The 16,538-nt window shown below is 46.5% G+C and overlaps 1 protein-coding gene across 2 annotated transcripts in view; it reads left to right on the forward strand.

Moving 5' to 3' along the window:
* The window catches only part of PCSK2 (proprotein convertase subtilisin/kexin type 2), a gene marked incomplete at both ends in the record, with an annotated part of 217,343 nt that extends 206,199 nt beyond the window's left edge, over nt 1-11,144 (forward strand). For both annotated transcript variants that reach the window (XM_081256725.1, XM_081256726.1), the window contains 2 exons: nt 4,193-4,420; nt 10,658-11,144. In XM_081256725.1, coding sequence (XP_081112851.1) covers nt 4,193-4,420; nt 10,658-11,144 — 715 coding nt within the window. The remainder of the gene's footprint in view (nt 1-4,192; nt 4,421-10,657) is intronic.
* Nucleotides 11,145-16,538: the final 5,394 nt, after the last annotated feature.

Here is a 16,538-nt window from a genome sequence, read left to right on the forward strand (position 1 = left end):
AGGGAGGATGGGAAATGTAGTTTTGTATCTGTTTCTCTCCTTAAATTCCCTTTGCTGTCTTGATTATCAGGAGGAAAATGTGAATTGGGTTCCAGAGAATTTGATACCATAAATAGAAGAACTCTGAAAAACAATGGTCTTTCAGGGGTAATCCTCACAAATAGGGAACTCAAAAAAAAAAAAAAAAGGTCACTATTTTGCACCAGTGGGAAGTTAGTACACCAACCGTTAAGTGCAGGGCTCTGTAGGAGATATAGTTCTATGGATCATTCACAGGCAAAAACTCACTTGCCAGGACCAGCTTTAGAGGCTTAGGAAACATCCCATCCCGAGGTCTCCCTGGTGCAAGATTCCTCTTCCAGCCACGCGGGGCCAGTCTCTCCCTGGGCTTCACACTGGTTTTTCCAAGATCCCACATTCTCTTGCTCAAGACGGCTGCCACCTTGGCCAGGCCCTGAGTGACCTCTCTCCTTGGAGCCCTGGCCTGTCCTCACATCTTATCTAGAAGCCCTGGGTTTGGCTTTGACCTCTGGAGATGTTCTCTCTGAACCGAGAGGCAGATGGCCCATCCCAAGTGGCCTAGGACCAGTCTGCTGACAGCTGAACGTTTACCCCGGAACAGCACAGGGTCCTATGAGCGATTGGACCCAGCCAATAGGTGCCCTGCCAGCTGCACAGATGTCACCATTTTCACTGATAGTTCACCGGGGGTTCCTCACACATGGCCTTGTTACAACTCGCGGCTCATTCCTCGTGGTCACTTGTTCGTGGGCCAGGTTCCTGCAGCATCCGCTTTCCAGTCCCACGTCTTGATCCCTTCTCCCTGGTGATGTTTCTGGAGATCGGATCACGGGTCTTTCTGCCCTTCCTGTCTGTCTAAGATAAAGTCCCTACGTTCTACGGTGTCATCCTCTCCACCTCTGTTCCTGGCTCTACCTCCCTGACTCATGCAGGGCTCCCAACCTCCTGTGCTGATACGTGCCTTCTCCCGCCTCTAGACCCTTCCTTCCAGAACCTTCTCTCTCTAGGAACTCCCCTTCCTTGTGTTTACTCAGTCACTCCCACTCGTCCCTTTGACCTTAGCTAAAAATACCATTTCCTGAGAGACCCTTGCTGACCCCCTGGACCAGAGTTTCTCAAATTTGCTGTTGCTGATCAGAATCCCTGGAGTGCTTGCTAAGAACAGATACCCAAGCCCACGCCAGGTCCACAGACTCAGAATCTCCAGAAGCTGCAGTTTTAACAAGCACCCCCAGTGCCGCCAGGAAGTTAGGAACCACCCCCGACCCCTGCCCCGAGCAGGTTTGCTGGAGCCTTTGGCAGATGCTTGGACAGGCCCATGGGATCAGCATCTCTGGGTCCTGTCTGACTTCGTCATTGTGTTCACGTTGGTTCACATGTGCAGACAAGGTTGTGAACTGCCATCTCAGACCCGTGTTCTCAAACCCCGTGTGCAGAAGCATCACATGCGCTTTGTCTTGAGTGCACATCCTCAAGCCCACAGCCTCCAGGAGGCCGATTCCAGAGACCTGAGGTTGAGGCCAGGAATCCATATCTGTCACGAGTCCCCATGCGGTTCTGATGCAGGACCACAGTCTGTGAGACTCTCTGGCTGGGATAACTCAGGGTTCCACTGTTGGCTCCACTGGCATGACAGCCCCCCACCTTTTAAAATATTGAGTTGTCTGTCTGTCCCCCAGGCTGTAGGCTCTGAGAGGGCAGGGACCTTCCTACAACCTGTCTGGAACTAGTGCGGAGCCTGGACATGATACCTTTCCAAATATCTGTCTTACTTTCCCAGCTATTATATAAAATATTTGAGAAAATGTCATGTTCCTTGTCCTGTAGCACTGAACACAGTGACTTTTATATTGTAGATATTCTGTAAATTTGTTTTTTATTATTTAATAGGTATCACCTACAATCCTTGAGCTGCTATGGTAGGATTAAAGCCTAAAGCACGTTGATGAAATAATTACTTTACACAATAGTATCTTCGGTCAATTCAGAAGTTGCTCAGAATGGGGAAATAAGAGGGACTCTGTTTTACTTTTCAGACATAAGCAAATGGTTGTTCAAATGGTGTCACAAATTCAGTGACATTGGAGTATGGAACACGCTCTGATTTATTTTAGAAGAAGAACATCCTTGTTCTAACACATTCTTTCTCTCTTATGGACCCGATGAGAATAAATCTGCAGAGAAACGTCTAGTGGGCTTAGAAGCATGGCTCATTTTTGCAGGAGAACCCCTAGCAAAGATGAGAGATGCTCCACCTGTCAGCCAGCCCTTGGATCACCTTGAGGTCACCAGATCCTCATTAATCAACACTTTTGAGTTAAATGAATTCAGAATCCTATTCCAGGAAAACACTGAGCTTTCGGCCATAATCAACTTCAGGAAATTTCACACTGTTCACCTAGTCCATATGTCCAGGGGACCATATGTCCAAGATATGTTCTTAAATTTCTCAAATAAGCATTGACCTTCCTTGAAACTTTCCTTGAAAAGCTGAAGGTCTTCCTGGACTTCCCTCTGCTCAATATTATGTACAAACCTAAATGGGAAAAGAACTTGAAGGTCTGCATTTCAAGAGCATATGAATCACTATCATCTTTTGACTCTGTTTTGAAGCTTTGAACCAGTGAATTCTGCCTGTGTTGAGATTTTATCAAATGAGTGATGGTGTTCTTTGAATCATTTGATTCTAAGGAGAACTGTAGTGCAGGGTTTTCCAACTTTTGTGACCGTGACTCTCAGTGAGAAATTAATTTTGCATTGCAACCAAAACACATATCACAATACCACACACGAGTGCATGCAAACACACACACACACACACACACACACACAGAGTTTCCCATATTACATGTACACTGTTATTCTTTTCTGTTCTATTGCACTTGTGATAGCCCCATCCATTAAATCTCTGGTTCTCAACCTCAGCTGTCTACTGGAATGACCTGGGAAGTGTTAACAATTTCCAAAGCCTGGGTCCCCCTCCCAGAGATTCTGATTTAAATAGTCCGAGATGTGGCCTGAGCAGTGGGGTTTTAAATGTCCCCACCAGACAGTTTTACTGTGCAGCCCAGATACATAGCCTGTGCAATCAGTTGATCTGCCCACAAACGGGTCATGACTTACACTTTGAAAAGCACAGACATTGACACTAATGCCAATAGCACAGACTATTAGACATTAATTTCCAAAGACAAGTCTGCAAGCAAACTTGTCTATTTGCTGAACGAAGAGTGTGCCGAGGGCTGTCCTGGGCACTGGGAGACAAATATGCTGAAGCTGTTGTCTCTGTCCTTGAAGAACTGACAGCTTCATGTCCCCAGATGGAACACTCCCATGTAGCCAACACCCAGATCAAGAAACAGAACTCTGTCAGCACCCAGCAGCCCCCTGTGTCCCTTACAGGCACTGCCACCCCAAGACCAACCACTAACCTGGCTTCTGACAGCACAGATTCATTGTGCCTGTTTTTATACTTTAAACAAATGGAACCGTACTGTATGTTCTCCTCTGTGTCTGGCTTCTTTGGGTCAGAATTCTTATTGTGAGATTCACACAGTTGTGAGATCCCTGTTATTCTGAGTAGCTGTAGTTCATTCTCATTGCAGTGCAGTGTTCCACCTCCTATAAACACACCTCAATTGGTTTATTCACTTTACTGTGGATGGGCATTTGAGGACTTCATAGTTTAGGCCTATGAACATTCCAATACGTATATGTCTGGTGAATATATACACACATTTTTGTTGGATACATACCTAAAAATGGAACTTCTGGGCCATAGCTTAAGCACATGGGCAACATTTGAAGATAGAGCCAAACCATTTTCCAAAGTGTTTGCAATAACCTACACTTCCATCACCAAATACCCAGTTGCTCCACATCTTTGTCAACACTTGGTGTTGTCAGTCTTTTCATTTTAGCCATTCCAGTGTGTGTTAGATATCGCAATTGAAATGTATTTGAGTAAGAAAGGCAAGGTATTTTTAATTGATATATATCTATACCTATATTCTCAGTAGTGCATGGAAATCCTCCCTTGACTTGTGGGTTCATACATGTTTCAACATCTTACCAGGGGTCTATGTCCTACCTTAGTCATTGTGTCTCTCTCCCTCTCTCTCTCCCCTCTTCCCCCACCCTTGCTCTCAAACACTCTGCCTCCGGTACCCAGCCTGGGTCTGACCTGGAGAGACATGCAGCATCTGACCGTGCTCACCTCCAAACGGAACCAGCTTCATGACGAGGTCCATCAGTGGCGGAGGAACGGGGTCGGCTTGGAGTTTAATCACCTCTTTGGCTACGGGGTGCTTGACGCAGGCGCCATGGTGAAAATGGCCAAAGACTGGAAAACTGTGCCTGAGAGGTTCCACTGTGTGGGAGGCTCCGTGCAGGACCCTGAGTAAGTGGGGGCAGCAGTTCTACTGCTGTTTGTGGAAAATACCCAGAGATGGCGTCACTGCACTGGTGACCATAACAGATTCCCTCTCTGCGTCATCCCGAGATGCACTGGATTTGATTCAGGGACAACCAGCTTCCAGGCAGAGCTGCAGTGTTGCACAACTCCAAAGTATCCAGTCTACAAAGCCCTGGGGCCTGGAACTTCTTTCCCTTATTGCAAAAAGGGAGAGATTTACAAAGAGGGATTGCCAAGGGGAAGACTTACAGCGTCTGTGCCTTTGCGGATGCTGGGCCACAGCAGGTAGGGACCATGGGCAGTGTGACCAGAGCAGGATGTACAGTTAGTTGCATCCTGGCTACATTTGAGATTAACAGAAAGGTGGCACGGTTGCAGTATTTAGGGGAACGGGCATTGGGGCCTGCTTAGTCAAGGTTCACCTTGATGTCAGACCTTGTTCTCCGCAATTGCCCTGGACAAGAAGGATGGGTCTCTGTTGATCCGCACGCTCTGTGCTTCTGGGGGGCGGAGGGGAGAGGGAGATGTGGAACGTATGCCGAGAAGAATGACCGTTTCTCTCCCAATTCCAAGTGCACTGAACTTTCTGTCATAATCCAGGTACAGGTTGGAATTTGGAGCCAGGGGCAACACTGGAAATAGGCTGTCTGACGCCTCATTTTAGTTAAGGAATCTGAGGCCCTGAGATGTGACCGTCCCAGTGGCTCACAACTAACTGGGAACTTATCCAATATCAGCAGCCTTATTTTTTCTTAATCTGGAAAAGTCTTTTATTATATTTCAGTTGATTCACTAGGTTAAATTTATTTCACAATATCTATAGATGTTCTTGTCTATATAGAAAACATATTTCTTACAGGTTTTTATGCAAATCCATTGAGAATTTACCTTCCACAAATGACCTTCTGTTAGTTGAGACAATTTTATTCCAAACAAAATACACATGTACACACATACTGTGACAGCAATTTTTAAATTTAAAGTATAGAGGAATTTCTTGGTTGGTGTGTGAAAATACGTATGTCAACGCCCCACCCCACAGAGGTTCTTATTTCTAAGGTTTGGGGTAAGGTCCAGAAGCCTGAGATTTGTGGGTGGTCTCAGCAGCATTATTTTAATGAAAGGAAACTCGAGAGCTATTTCAGCACTAACTCAGCTGGGCTCCAGGAGGATGCGGACCTCGTCTGTCTCGTTTGCTGGTGTGTCCTCAGGGCCTAGAACAGCGCCTGGAACTTAGTAGTCATGGGATCAATATTTGTGGAATAAATGAATGAATGAACATTTAGCCAGCATCCCCTGGGCACAAGGAAGATGTCTACACGGTGGCAATAGGACCACCAGACCAGCCAGGCAGATTCAGGGGCAGGGGGCAGGCAACTTTGTTGGAAGGGCTCTGTGTCCCCTCGTCCACCCACACCTGAATTGTTCTCAGATGCAGGTGAGTGAGGCCTGGGGCAGATGTGCTCATGGAAGAACTCAGAGGCTGGGCAGGGGGGTCCTGAGGGCAACGCCCAGGCCAGCTTGTGCCTCTGGCAGAGGAAGCCCCATCACCAGGAATCCAACTTCTCAGGGGCTGGGACGGAGGGATCCGCAGGCTTGACAGCTGCCACTTTCTATGCAGGGCCGCACAGAAACGGCCTCTGAGCAGGTGAGTGGCAACCGTCAGGGTTATGAGTTTCCTCAGCACTCATCTTCCCAGAGAAGCAGTCAATTCGAAAGCAACTTTCCAAAGAGACTTTATCAGGAGAGTCTGTAAAGGATGCTTGACTAAAATAAAAGGGAAAAATAGAACTAGCTGTGAGCATCTGTGCTGGACCAGCCAAGGGCCGTGAGCAGAGGAAGCCCAGGCCGCCCCATTGGCCAGCGTCCCCAGAGCACTCTGTCAGGCACAGGCCACTTCCACCCTCCCCTGTTCACTCAGCTCCTTGAAGACTGTGGCGAACTCTGGATTTTAAATGAATTTGGAGATCAACGTTAAAACCTGATCCGAATGCCTGAAGCAGCATAGTAGAGCAGAGGGTGTGCTCGGCCACACCATGCTGGCCGGGTGGCTGTGGACCGGTCCCTTCTGAGCTGCAGTGTCTTCTGTGTGGGTTAATGCCCACCTGACACTGTGACATGGGGAAGAGCAAACATCAAGTGACCCCTGTTGAGTGTTCTTCAGTGACTACCACATGGCAGGTGTTTTAGATACTCGGGAAAGGGCAGCTGCCATTGTTACTATTATTATTCTAGCAAAACAACTACAGCTTCATAACTGTTTTTATCATACAGCTGAGGATTGAGAACCCAAAAAGCATTCCAAGGGCCCCCTGGGAAGCAACGCCTATTTCTAGGCACAAAGTCACTGAGCCCTCATTTTGCACCAACGTGCAGTAAGACAAAGATATAAGCCATGTTTGTCTTTATAGGACTTGAGCACCAAGCTTCTGTACTTGTTTCTGAAAGTTCAGAGAGTAGCTCACACCTTCTGATGGGTGCCTCATTTTCCGCAGCGAGTGTGTTCCCGAACGTGGCTGTGTGGCTAGATCAGGGTCTCTGAAGAGCCTCTTTGGTTCCACAAACAACCATCTCCTACTGCAACCTTCTGATAAACTGACTTTTCCTGAGCACCTGTCCCTGTTCTTTTAAAATAAGAATGAGTTGTATTCCTTTTCTTCTAAAAGCAATATATGGCACTGGAGGAAAGTCAGAACATACAAAGTAGCAAGAAGAGGGTAAGAAATATCCACGAGAGCTGCCCCCACCTCCCGACCAATGAACGCCTGGTCGCTTGTGAGATGGGGTGGTGTTCTCTTTTCTCTACCAAGCTTGCTGCCTCTAGAATTCACAATTCAAGTCAATTTCAAAGTGACTTAACATTCCAAGAAGAGTGCAGTTAAATGTCCTCTCCCCAGGCCCCCAGGCCCTCAGCGGTCAGGTGGGGATGGGGATTTGGGGAGCAGGCAAGTCCCCCAGGCGCTAAACAAGCCAGACTCCCAGGGGCCGAGGGGTCCCTGGAGGGGCCTCCGACCCTGGCACACACCCCAACCCCAAGGCTTCTAGGACAATTTGTGAATCCTAACAGGTGTGTGTGCTTGTTCCCATGCCAACCTGCCCAGGTGGATGGCAAAATTCCAATTACTTTCTCAACAATTAGATCTGTGCTATACAAAACAGAAGCAACTAGCCACATGTGGCTATTTAGTGAAATTAAATAAATTTAAGTTGATCACTAAAATTAAATTTAATTAATTAAAAATTCAGTTCCTTACTCATACTTGTCACATTCCGAGTGCCCAAAAGCCACATGTGGCCAGTGGCCACTGTATTAGCACAGATATAGAACATTTCCATCCTTGCAGGAATTGGTAGTGCTGTTGGCCAGCACTGGTCTAGACATTTGTAAATGTACAACGTATATGAGTGTGTGTCTATATTTATCTTCACAGCAACTCTTCAAGGTAGGAAGTCATATCCCCATTGTACAGGTAAGGAAAATGAGCTCAGAAAGTTCAAATTCCTTACCCACAACTGGACCTTTAGTCTACCCATGTAGCTTTCTGCCCAGGGGCTGGAGCCCATGTGATCATTAATCATTTATCAGCTCACCTGTTACGTTTCTGACCCTGTTCTGAGTAAGTACCATCTTCTTTGGGAGGTCCAGGTAGTGGCTTGCCATACTCACATCTCCAAAGCTGGCCTAATGCCTGCTTTCCACCAAACTGGGTGATTTCCTCAGAGCCTGCTGCTGGGGACCCTCCGCCCCCGCACCATCACTGGATCTCCATGGCCAGTGGATGCATGATTCAGCATCAGAGTCCACGCAGAGCACACACGGTCCAGGAGACTGTTTATGTGTATATTTTAAAGTTCCTTGGGAGAGTATTGCCTTTATCAATGAGCTGCAGGGGAGCTCCAGCAAGCCCTCCCAGGTTCTTTGCCTTGGTTCCAAGGGCAACATAGAACCAAGACTTGGCTCTGAGCTGGGTGTATGACCAGCATTTTTTTGTAGATGTATTCTACAAGATGTGTGTTTAAAAATACACACCATGGGCTTCCCTGGTGGCGCAGTGTTTAAGAATCTGCTGCCAATGCAGGGGACATGGGTTCGAGCCCTGGCCCAGGAAGATCCCACGTGCCGCAGAGCAAAAAAGCCCGTGCGCCACAACTACTGAGCCTGCAGTCTATAGCCTGTGAGCCACAACTACCAAAGCCCATGTGCCTAGAGCCTGTGCTCCGCAACAAGAGAAGCCACCACATTGAGAAACCCACACACCTCAATGAAGAGTAGCCCCTGCTCACCACAGCTAGAGAAAAGCCCACACGCAGCAACGAAGACCCAACGCAGCCAAAAATAAATAAATAAAATAAATAAAAATTAAAAAAATACACACCATTTTATGCTCCAAACTAAAAGCCATGTCCAGGGAGAACATTAACATAGACAAAGGGAGCTAGTATCGTGGTCCAGGCACTGTGCTCAGTGTTTTCCTACACGGTCTTATTTAAACCCACCCACAACGACAATGAGACTTCAAGTATTTGAAAAATTTCCCCAAGCTCTCCTGACCAGTAAGCATAGAGGCAGAATTCTAACCCAAATAGGTTTATTCCCGAAGTCTGGAGTCCTTCCATTATACCAGGCACTCCTCAAATGTAGTTTCCTGTATTATGTTTCTAGTGCAAGAACCTTTGAGCATCTCATCTCCAAAGGAGGCCACTTCCAGAAAGCAGATCAGTTATATGGAAAGACAGCTGAGGAATCTTAGACTGACCGTCCGTGGGACTCCAACTCTATGGCCGAAGAGACTCCCAAATTCCCCTGATCTGTCGCAGGACTGTTCTTCACTAGGATTAATTAACCCAATTTCAGCTTTTTTATAATAGTGATAACAATCACATTGGCAATAATTTCTCCTTATCAAGGTAGTGAGTACTTTAAAAGAAAGTATATGAGCTCCTGTCTCAGTCTGGGTTGTCCCAAAAGTAGACCCTGATGGGAATTGGGTACTGACATTTTTTTGAGAGATGGTCTCAGGAAACAAGTGAGGAGGTGCAGCTGTGGGCAGGGAAGAGGAAGCAATCCAATAAAGATGCATTGATGCTCCATTGACTGACACCTTGCCACCCTGGGCAACACTGAGTTGTCCCCACCGTGAATGAGGAAGCCAGGTGTATGTACTCACCACCTTCTGTCAATCGCTGGTAGGGGGCTTTCCCTGTGGGGTTAAATCCCTGACACTTTAGGGCCGGCCAGGACGCTCCCAGGAGGCAGGGAATGGCGCCAGGAGAGAAGCTGGGAGATGCTGATACCCGTGGTGGATGCAGTCAGGGTCCACAGTAGCCTCAGCTGCAGGCAAACCCAGCAGTGACTTAGGAGAAGCGGGAACGGTGTCCACAGCATCTGCTGCCTGCCCCGTCCACACACAGTCGGTTCCGAGAGTGTGGGTGATGCGCTCAGGCTCACACAGCAAGTGTAAGAATTAACCCTGGATTTCGTTCCTTTTTATGGCTGAGTAATATTCCATTGTATATATGTGCCACATCTTTATCCATTCCTCCTATGATCTTATTTGCAAAGCAGAAATACAGAGACAGAGAGAACAAATGTATGGACACCAATAGGGGAGGAATTGGCAGATTGGGTTTGACACATATACACTATTGATACTATGTATAAGACAGGTAAATAATGCGAACCTACTGTATAGTTCTTTTTTATATATATATAAATTTATTTATTCATTTATTTTTGGCTGCATTGGGTCTTCGTTGCTGCGTGCAGGCTTTCTCTATTTGCAGCGAGCGGGGACTGCTCTTCCTTGCAGTGCGTGAGCTTCTCATCGTCGTGGCTACTCTTGTGGAGCACAGGCTCTAGGCACGAGGGCTTCCATAGTTGTGGCACATGGGCTCAGTAGTTGTGGATCGTGGGCTCTGGAGCACAGGCTCAGTAGTTGTGGCGCATTGGCTTAGTTGCTCCGCGGCATGTGGGATCTTCCCGGACCAGGGCTCGAACCCGTGTCCCCTGCATTGGCAGGTGGATTCTTAACCACTGCACCACCAAGGAAGCCCCTACTGTAGAGTTCTACATTTGAATTTTCTAATAAAATTTTCAGCTACCTAGAAAATAATAATAATAATTCACCCCAGAGCCCCTGCTCTCCCCGCTCCCCGGAGCTGCCTCCAGAGCCCCTGGGAGAGTGTGCCCAGCCCTCACGGTCTCCTCCCCTCTGCCCTCAGGAAAATACCGCCCACCGGCAAGCTGGTGCTGACGCTCACCACCGCCGCCTGCGAGGGGAAGGAGAACTTCGTCCGCTACCTGGAGCACGTGCAAGCTGTCGTCACGGTCAACGCGACCAGGCGAGGGGACCTGAACATCAACATGACGTCCCCCATGGGCACCAAGTCCATCCTGCTGAGCCGGCGGCCACGGGACGACGACGCCAAGGTGGGCTTCGACAAGTGGCCTTTCATGACCACCCACACCTGGGGGGAAGACGCCCGGGGGACCTGGACCCTGGAGCTGGGCTTCGTGGGGAGCGCGCCCCAGAAGGGGGTGCTGAAGGAGTGGACACTGATGCTCCACGGCACGCAGAGCGCCCCGTACATCGACCAGGTGGTGAGGGATTACCAGTCCAAGCTGGCCATGTCCAAGAAGGAGGAGCTGGAGGAAGAGCTGGACGAAGCGGTGGAGAGAAGCCTGAAGAGCATCCTGGGTGAGAACTAACCCCTTGGCGCCCGCTCCCCACCGCCGGCCCGCCGCCCCAGCCGGGCATCTAGCAGTTAACCTACCCCCACACAAGCGATTCCAACTTCTTGCTCCGAAGCTTCGCTCACTGTCAGTGGTTATTTTCATTACCATGGAAGCAACTTTTTTATTCTGTGCCCCAAATACAGTGTTCCCACCAACACCTCTGTCCTCTTTGTGACTCGAAGTCCTTTATTTCTGTCATTCAGATAGGTGATATCTTGCCAACAAACCTGGGACCGCTGTCCCCTCAGTTTCTTTCGTAGAAGTGAATGCATTTAAAAAGCCAGGCACGGTGACTCCAAGGATGTTGATTCACGGTCTCAGCTGAGGACCTGTTACTTAAAGGGAGAATCCAAGATTATGACAGAGGTGAGCTCTGAGTATCTTAAAGCACAGATGCTGTAAATCCTTTGGGGAAAGCTGTTTTGACTTTTAGCAAGAGTTTTCAGGGACGTAAATGGAGGTGGCGTGAATTGAAAGGTGCCCTAATTACCAGATGGGGAAGAGAGAGTCAGAAAGCATGAAGGCTGGAAATCCTGCCACCAGCGCCCACATCGTAGCTAGTCTCACTCGGCCAGCGTGATACATGTAAAATCTCAGTAGCCTGGCTGCCCTTTACCAGCTGCAGCTCTGAGTGATGGTAAACTCTGCTAGAGATGCCCAAATTACCCTGTGTGTGTAACCTTCATCCCAGCCCCAATTTTCTGGGGTTCCCCCCCATAGTTACCCAAAAGAAGAAAGGCAAGGCAGGATGGCAACACGTCTGGGAAAGAGTCGCTTAGTGGTTTTTAACACAGGAATGTTCCTTTTCTGCAGTCACTCTGGGGCTTCCTAATCTGATGGAAGTGAGAGGTGAGCTGAGTGTTTTCGAGAGCTTTCTGCTTGGGCTTTGATTTCCAAAGCACATGACTAGAGGGAAACACCTTCCGCAGGTTGTGATTTCTCTGATGAGTTGGGGAAACGGCCTCTGTTCCAGAAGAGGTGTGTGAAGGGCGAGGGGGCAGCCGTCTCACATGGACCCTCCCTTTGTATGGAGCCCCTCTGCTGAAGAGGGGAAAAGCCAGCTCATCCCCCAGTAACCTGAGGCCGGAAGGAAGCAGGAGAAGACCTCTGTACGGAAGCACTCAGTTACCATCTCGGCAGCTAAGCTGTCAGGAGGGGCTTTTACATGTAATCCAAAGGTGACACACCCTCTTCCCCAGTCAACCCCCAAAGACTCCATCTCATCAGCAAATAGAAATGCTTTCTGAGCAGCTGTCACTTTGTTTTCCTATTCGAGGACTGGCTCCTCATCACCCATCTCAATGCCCACCCGCTCCCGAGAAACGATGTGTTAGTTTGATTTGATTCCAAAGAACTGATCAACCACTTCTGTTCACACTTCTCTCTTCCCATGGAAGCAGGTAGCTCAGCCTGGAGTTCCTTTCCTTAAAGCCAGCAACACAAGAGCAGGAGGTTCCATCCCCTGAAGGTGGCAACTTGAAGGGAAAAGTCTGGAAAACCCATTTTCTTTCTTTTTCCCCCCATGTTGGCATGAATTTCTGTCTTCTCTAACACCATATGACCTTCTCTATAGAATGCTTTACAATGTAATACTATTTATGATTTTTAAAAGAAATTTATTACATGTTGCAAAGGTCTTTTTAAACCAGTTTAGACTTAAAGAAAAAATAAATGGAAATCATCAAAATTTCATTTCACATTAACAGTCTGAAAATAAACCAAAGGACGTTATGTGTGCATGTGTGTATAAGTGCACACAGAAATATATATACATATGTAGACTATATACACGTGTGTGTATATGTGTATATAGCTTTATATACACTTGTATAACTGTATATACACACATATACATAAAATGTGTGTATGTGTATTTATTGAAGAACAGACACCACATTCATCTCTAAAAGAATATTCAAAGGCTATCAAGATGATTCTGGCTGAAGAAAAAGGCTGGTGGAAATTCAGGTGAAATGTTCGTCAACTCCCATTACTTCACCTCTGTAACCTTCCTCCTCTCTGTATAAACATTAAGTGTCTTATATAGCAGCACAGATATAAAATAGTTGTCCATATTTTCACAGTTATGGTATAATTTGTGAAATTAGAGAGTAACTTATCAGCTTCTTAATAGAAATGGCAAGTTTTGATATGAGTATACAGTACATAAAAATATATATAGTGCTATTTAAAAATATTTGGTCTCTATTTCATGTTTTACACCAGTATTAACACTAAAATATGTCTACCTAGTGAGGTTTTTATGACATCCTGATTCTAATGCAAGAGATAGTTATTTATAGTCATTTATTTTAAAAATGAAAATAAGTGAATAATAATTAATCAAGTTAACATTGTTATTCCCTGTGACAAAATTTTATAAGTAAATTTAAAAGTACATGATGTAAATTAGGAGATTCAACAATAAAACATTACCTTCCAGAAATTACGTGGGATGTGATATGTATTACATAAAAACACTTCCATCCATTCTGGGAGCAGATAATTAAAAGTTGCCAAAGAGAGATCTAAAAAACTTGCTTTCATAAATATTCATGAAAGATTTATAATTAGCAAATAAATCATACCCAAATTATGATCTATAGCAGCATTTTTCAAACTCAGGTTACACCCCATTAGTAGTTGTAAAATAAATTTAGGGAGTTAAAATCAGCATTTTGGAATAGAATAAAATAGAAAGGATCATGCATATTAATGATAACTATTGTTTCCTGAGATTTTTTTTTCAGAAATGTGTGTGTGTGTGTGTGTGTGTGTGTGTGTGTGTCTGAGTGTGTGTATTGGCTCACAACATAAAATACATTTCTTACTGGGGTCACAGTCAAAGATCTTTCAGAAACACTACTCTAGAATATACTCACCAGGCTAGACTAAGTTATACTGCAATAATGAACAGCCCCCAGATCTCAGAGGTTTAACACAACAAAGGTTTATTTATGATTTACACAAATTTCACGGAGGATCTGGGTGACTCCCCAAGGCCAGAGATCTCCATTCAGTGACCCAGGGATTCAAGCTGCTTCAACCTTCAACCTTAGGTTCATCATCACAACGTGAGTCTGCGACAGTTGGCAGGCAGGAGAAAAGAACCCATGAAGATTTGTTCACTCTTCTACGTTCACTCTGAAGGAGACACACGTCACTTGACCTACCGTGCACTGGCCAGTACTGGTCAATGACCCTGCCTGCACGGGAAGCAACTGAGGGATTATAGGACAACTAGTGGAATACTTGGTGAGCACTGGGGTCCCTACCACAGAGAGAACTTGATGCCACTTTAAAATATATTCTTATGTAAAGAAAGTAAACTGACTGGAAAATATAAGGGAAGAGTAACTGGGGATGTATTTATAACATAAACTATGTAATGACAGCATACCCCTGCATCAACACCACAGCTTGACCTCAGTGTCTGTTCAGTGTCAAGAGGGTACTTATTTTGCTATAACTTTCCTGATCCAGAACTGTTTTTAGTAGTCACAAAATTAAGCAAGCTTCCAGGTGAAATGGAAAATGGTATTTTACCAACATTGCAAATCCTGTGACTTGTGAAGGAGTTTATTAAAAAGAACTGATCTCGGGCTTCCCTGGGGACGCAGTGGTTGAGAGTCCGCCTGCCGATGCAGGGGACACGGGTTCGTGCCCTGGTCCAGGAAGATCCCACGTGCCACAGAGCGGCTGGGCCCGTGAGCCATGGCCGCTGAGCCTGCGCGTCTGGAGCCTGTGCTCCGCAACGGGAGAGGTCACAGCAGTGAGAGGCCCGCGTACCACAAAAAAAAAAAAAAAAAAAAAAAAAGAACTGATCTCTTTCAAAAAAGAAAAAACATATTCTTAGTTACTGATTCACATGGCAGCCTCTCCTCATAGGACGGTACCATAAAGAGTATCACAAACCAGCTCTACCCATGAGACCACATGCAGTTCTAGCAAATCTTGATAGTTATTAATAAAATACAGATATATTATATTTATCATAGTTCATTGTAAAAACAATTTTCAGTTTTACCCTGTGATACACTACTGTAAAATCTTAAGAGAGCCAAAGGCTGAAAACACATACTGAAAGGTGTAAAGTCCAGTCTGATCTTGTGACAGACTGAAGGCTTCTTTTCAATACTTAAGTTCAAAGAATGATTTCCCAAAGATTAAGTTAAAAAACTGATCATTCTTATAGAGTTACTACTATGTGTTTTTTTGTTTTTTTTTTTTTTTGCCGTACGCGGGCCTCTCACTGTTGTGGCCTCTCCCATTGCGGAGCACAGGCTCTGGACGCGCAGGCTCAGCGGCCATGGCTCACAGGCCTAGCCGCTCCGCGGCATGTGGGATCATCCCGGACTGGGACACGAACCCGCGTCCCCTGCATCGGCAGGCGGACTCTCAACCACTGCGCCACCAGGGAAGCCCTATGTGTCATTTTTATTGTCACTTACAAATTAATGAGTGGTTTTCATGGGATCAATGCCTTCACTGGTTGGAGTCGAAAACCACACACTACAAAATCTTTTGGAAACGTAGCCAAGCATTTTGTATTTAGAGAGAAAAATGCCGAATGCATTAAGAGAACTGGTGAACGCATAGCCAGAGTCAGTTTTTGGAGGCAGGGTCTAATTTGATAGAAATTTCTAAAAATCAGAATGCCAAGATTAGAGCACTGGTTGTGGGAGAGAATAAGGGGTTTGAAAACCACCGGCAGTTTGAAGTAACATGAGCAGAGGATGTGTCCTGTGCCAGTGAAGGGGGTTGGTGGTAGCTGCCAGGTGGTTCCCTGTCTCCAAAGAAGGAACAAGCTGCGGGGAAAGGGGGGCCGGTACTCAGCACGTGGGAGCTTAGGAAATGGAGGGTGGGGGACGGAAGTCAGGAATAGTATCTGGCGGTGCTCAGCGTAGGGAAACGCAGACGCTGGTATAAAGGGGGATTCCATCCTCTGAAGAGCTGAAGTCTCTTGAGGACACAAACCAGTGCACAGGGAGGCCACCCCCAGACGAGCACCCTGAAACCCCACCCACCTGCCGGGGGGATTCTAAGCCCACACACAGCCTCCTGATGCCTTCATCAGCTTCCCAAGGACATTGACACCAGGAGAGGGGGCGGCCAGCTCCTGGAGCTCTAGGAAAGGAGGCTCCCTCTTTGCGTTGCAAACTAATAAACTCGTACTTGAGTTGGTCCACTAGTCTCTTGTGCATTTAATTGTCCCTTTCCTTGGGTTTAAAGAACATTAGTTGAATTTGGTTTTGAGTTTATAAGGCGCCAGGAATCAAAATCTGACCCGAGGCAAATTCTCCAAGCCAGGCTGCCAGCTTCATTTTCCTCTCAGGACTTAGAGGAAACTCACTGTGAACCTGGGGA

The sequence above is a fragment of the Mesoplodon bidens genome (assembly GCF_964165515.1).
Source record: "Mesoplodon bidens genome assembly, chromosome: 15".
In the NCBI taxonomy this organism is placed as follows: Eukaryota; Metazoa; Chordata; class Mammalia; order Artiodactyla; family Ziphiidae; genus Mesoplodon; species Mesoplodon bidens.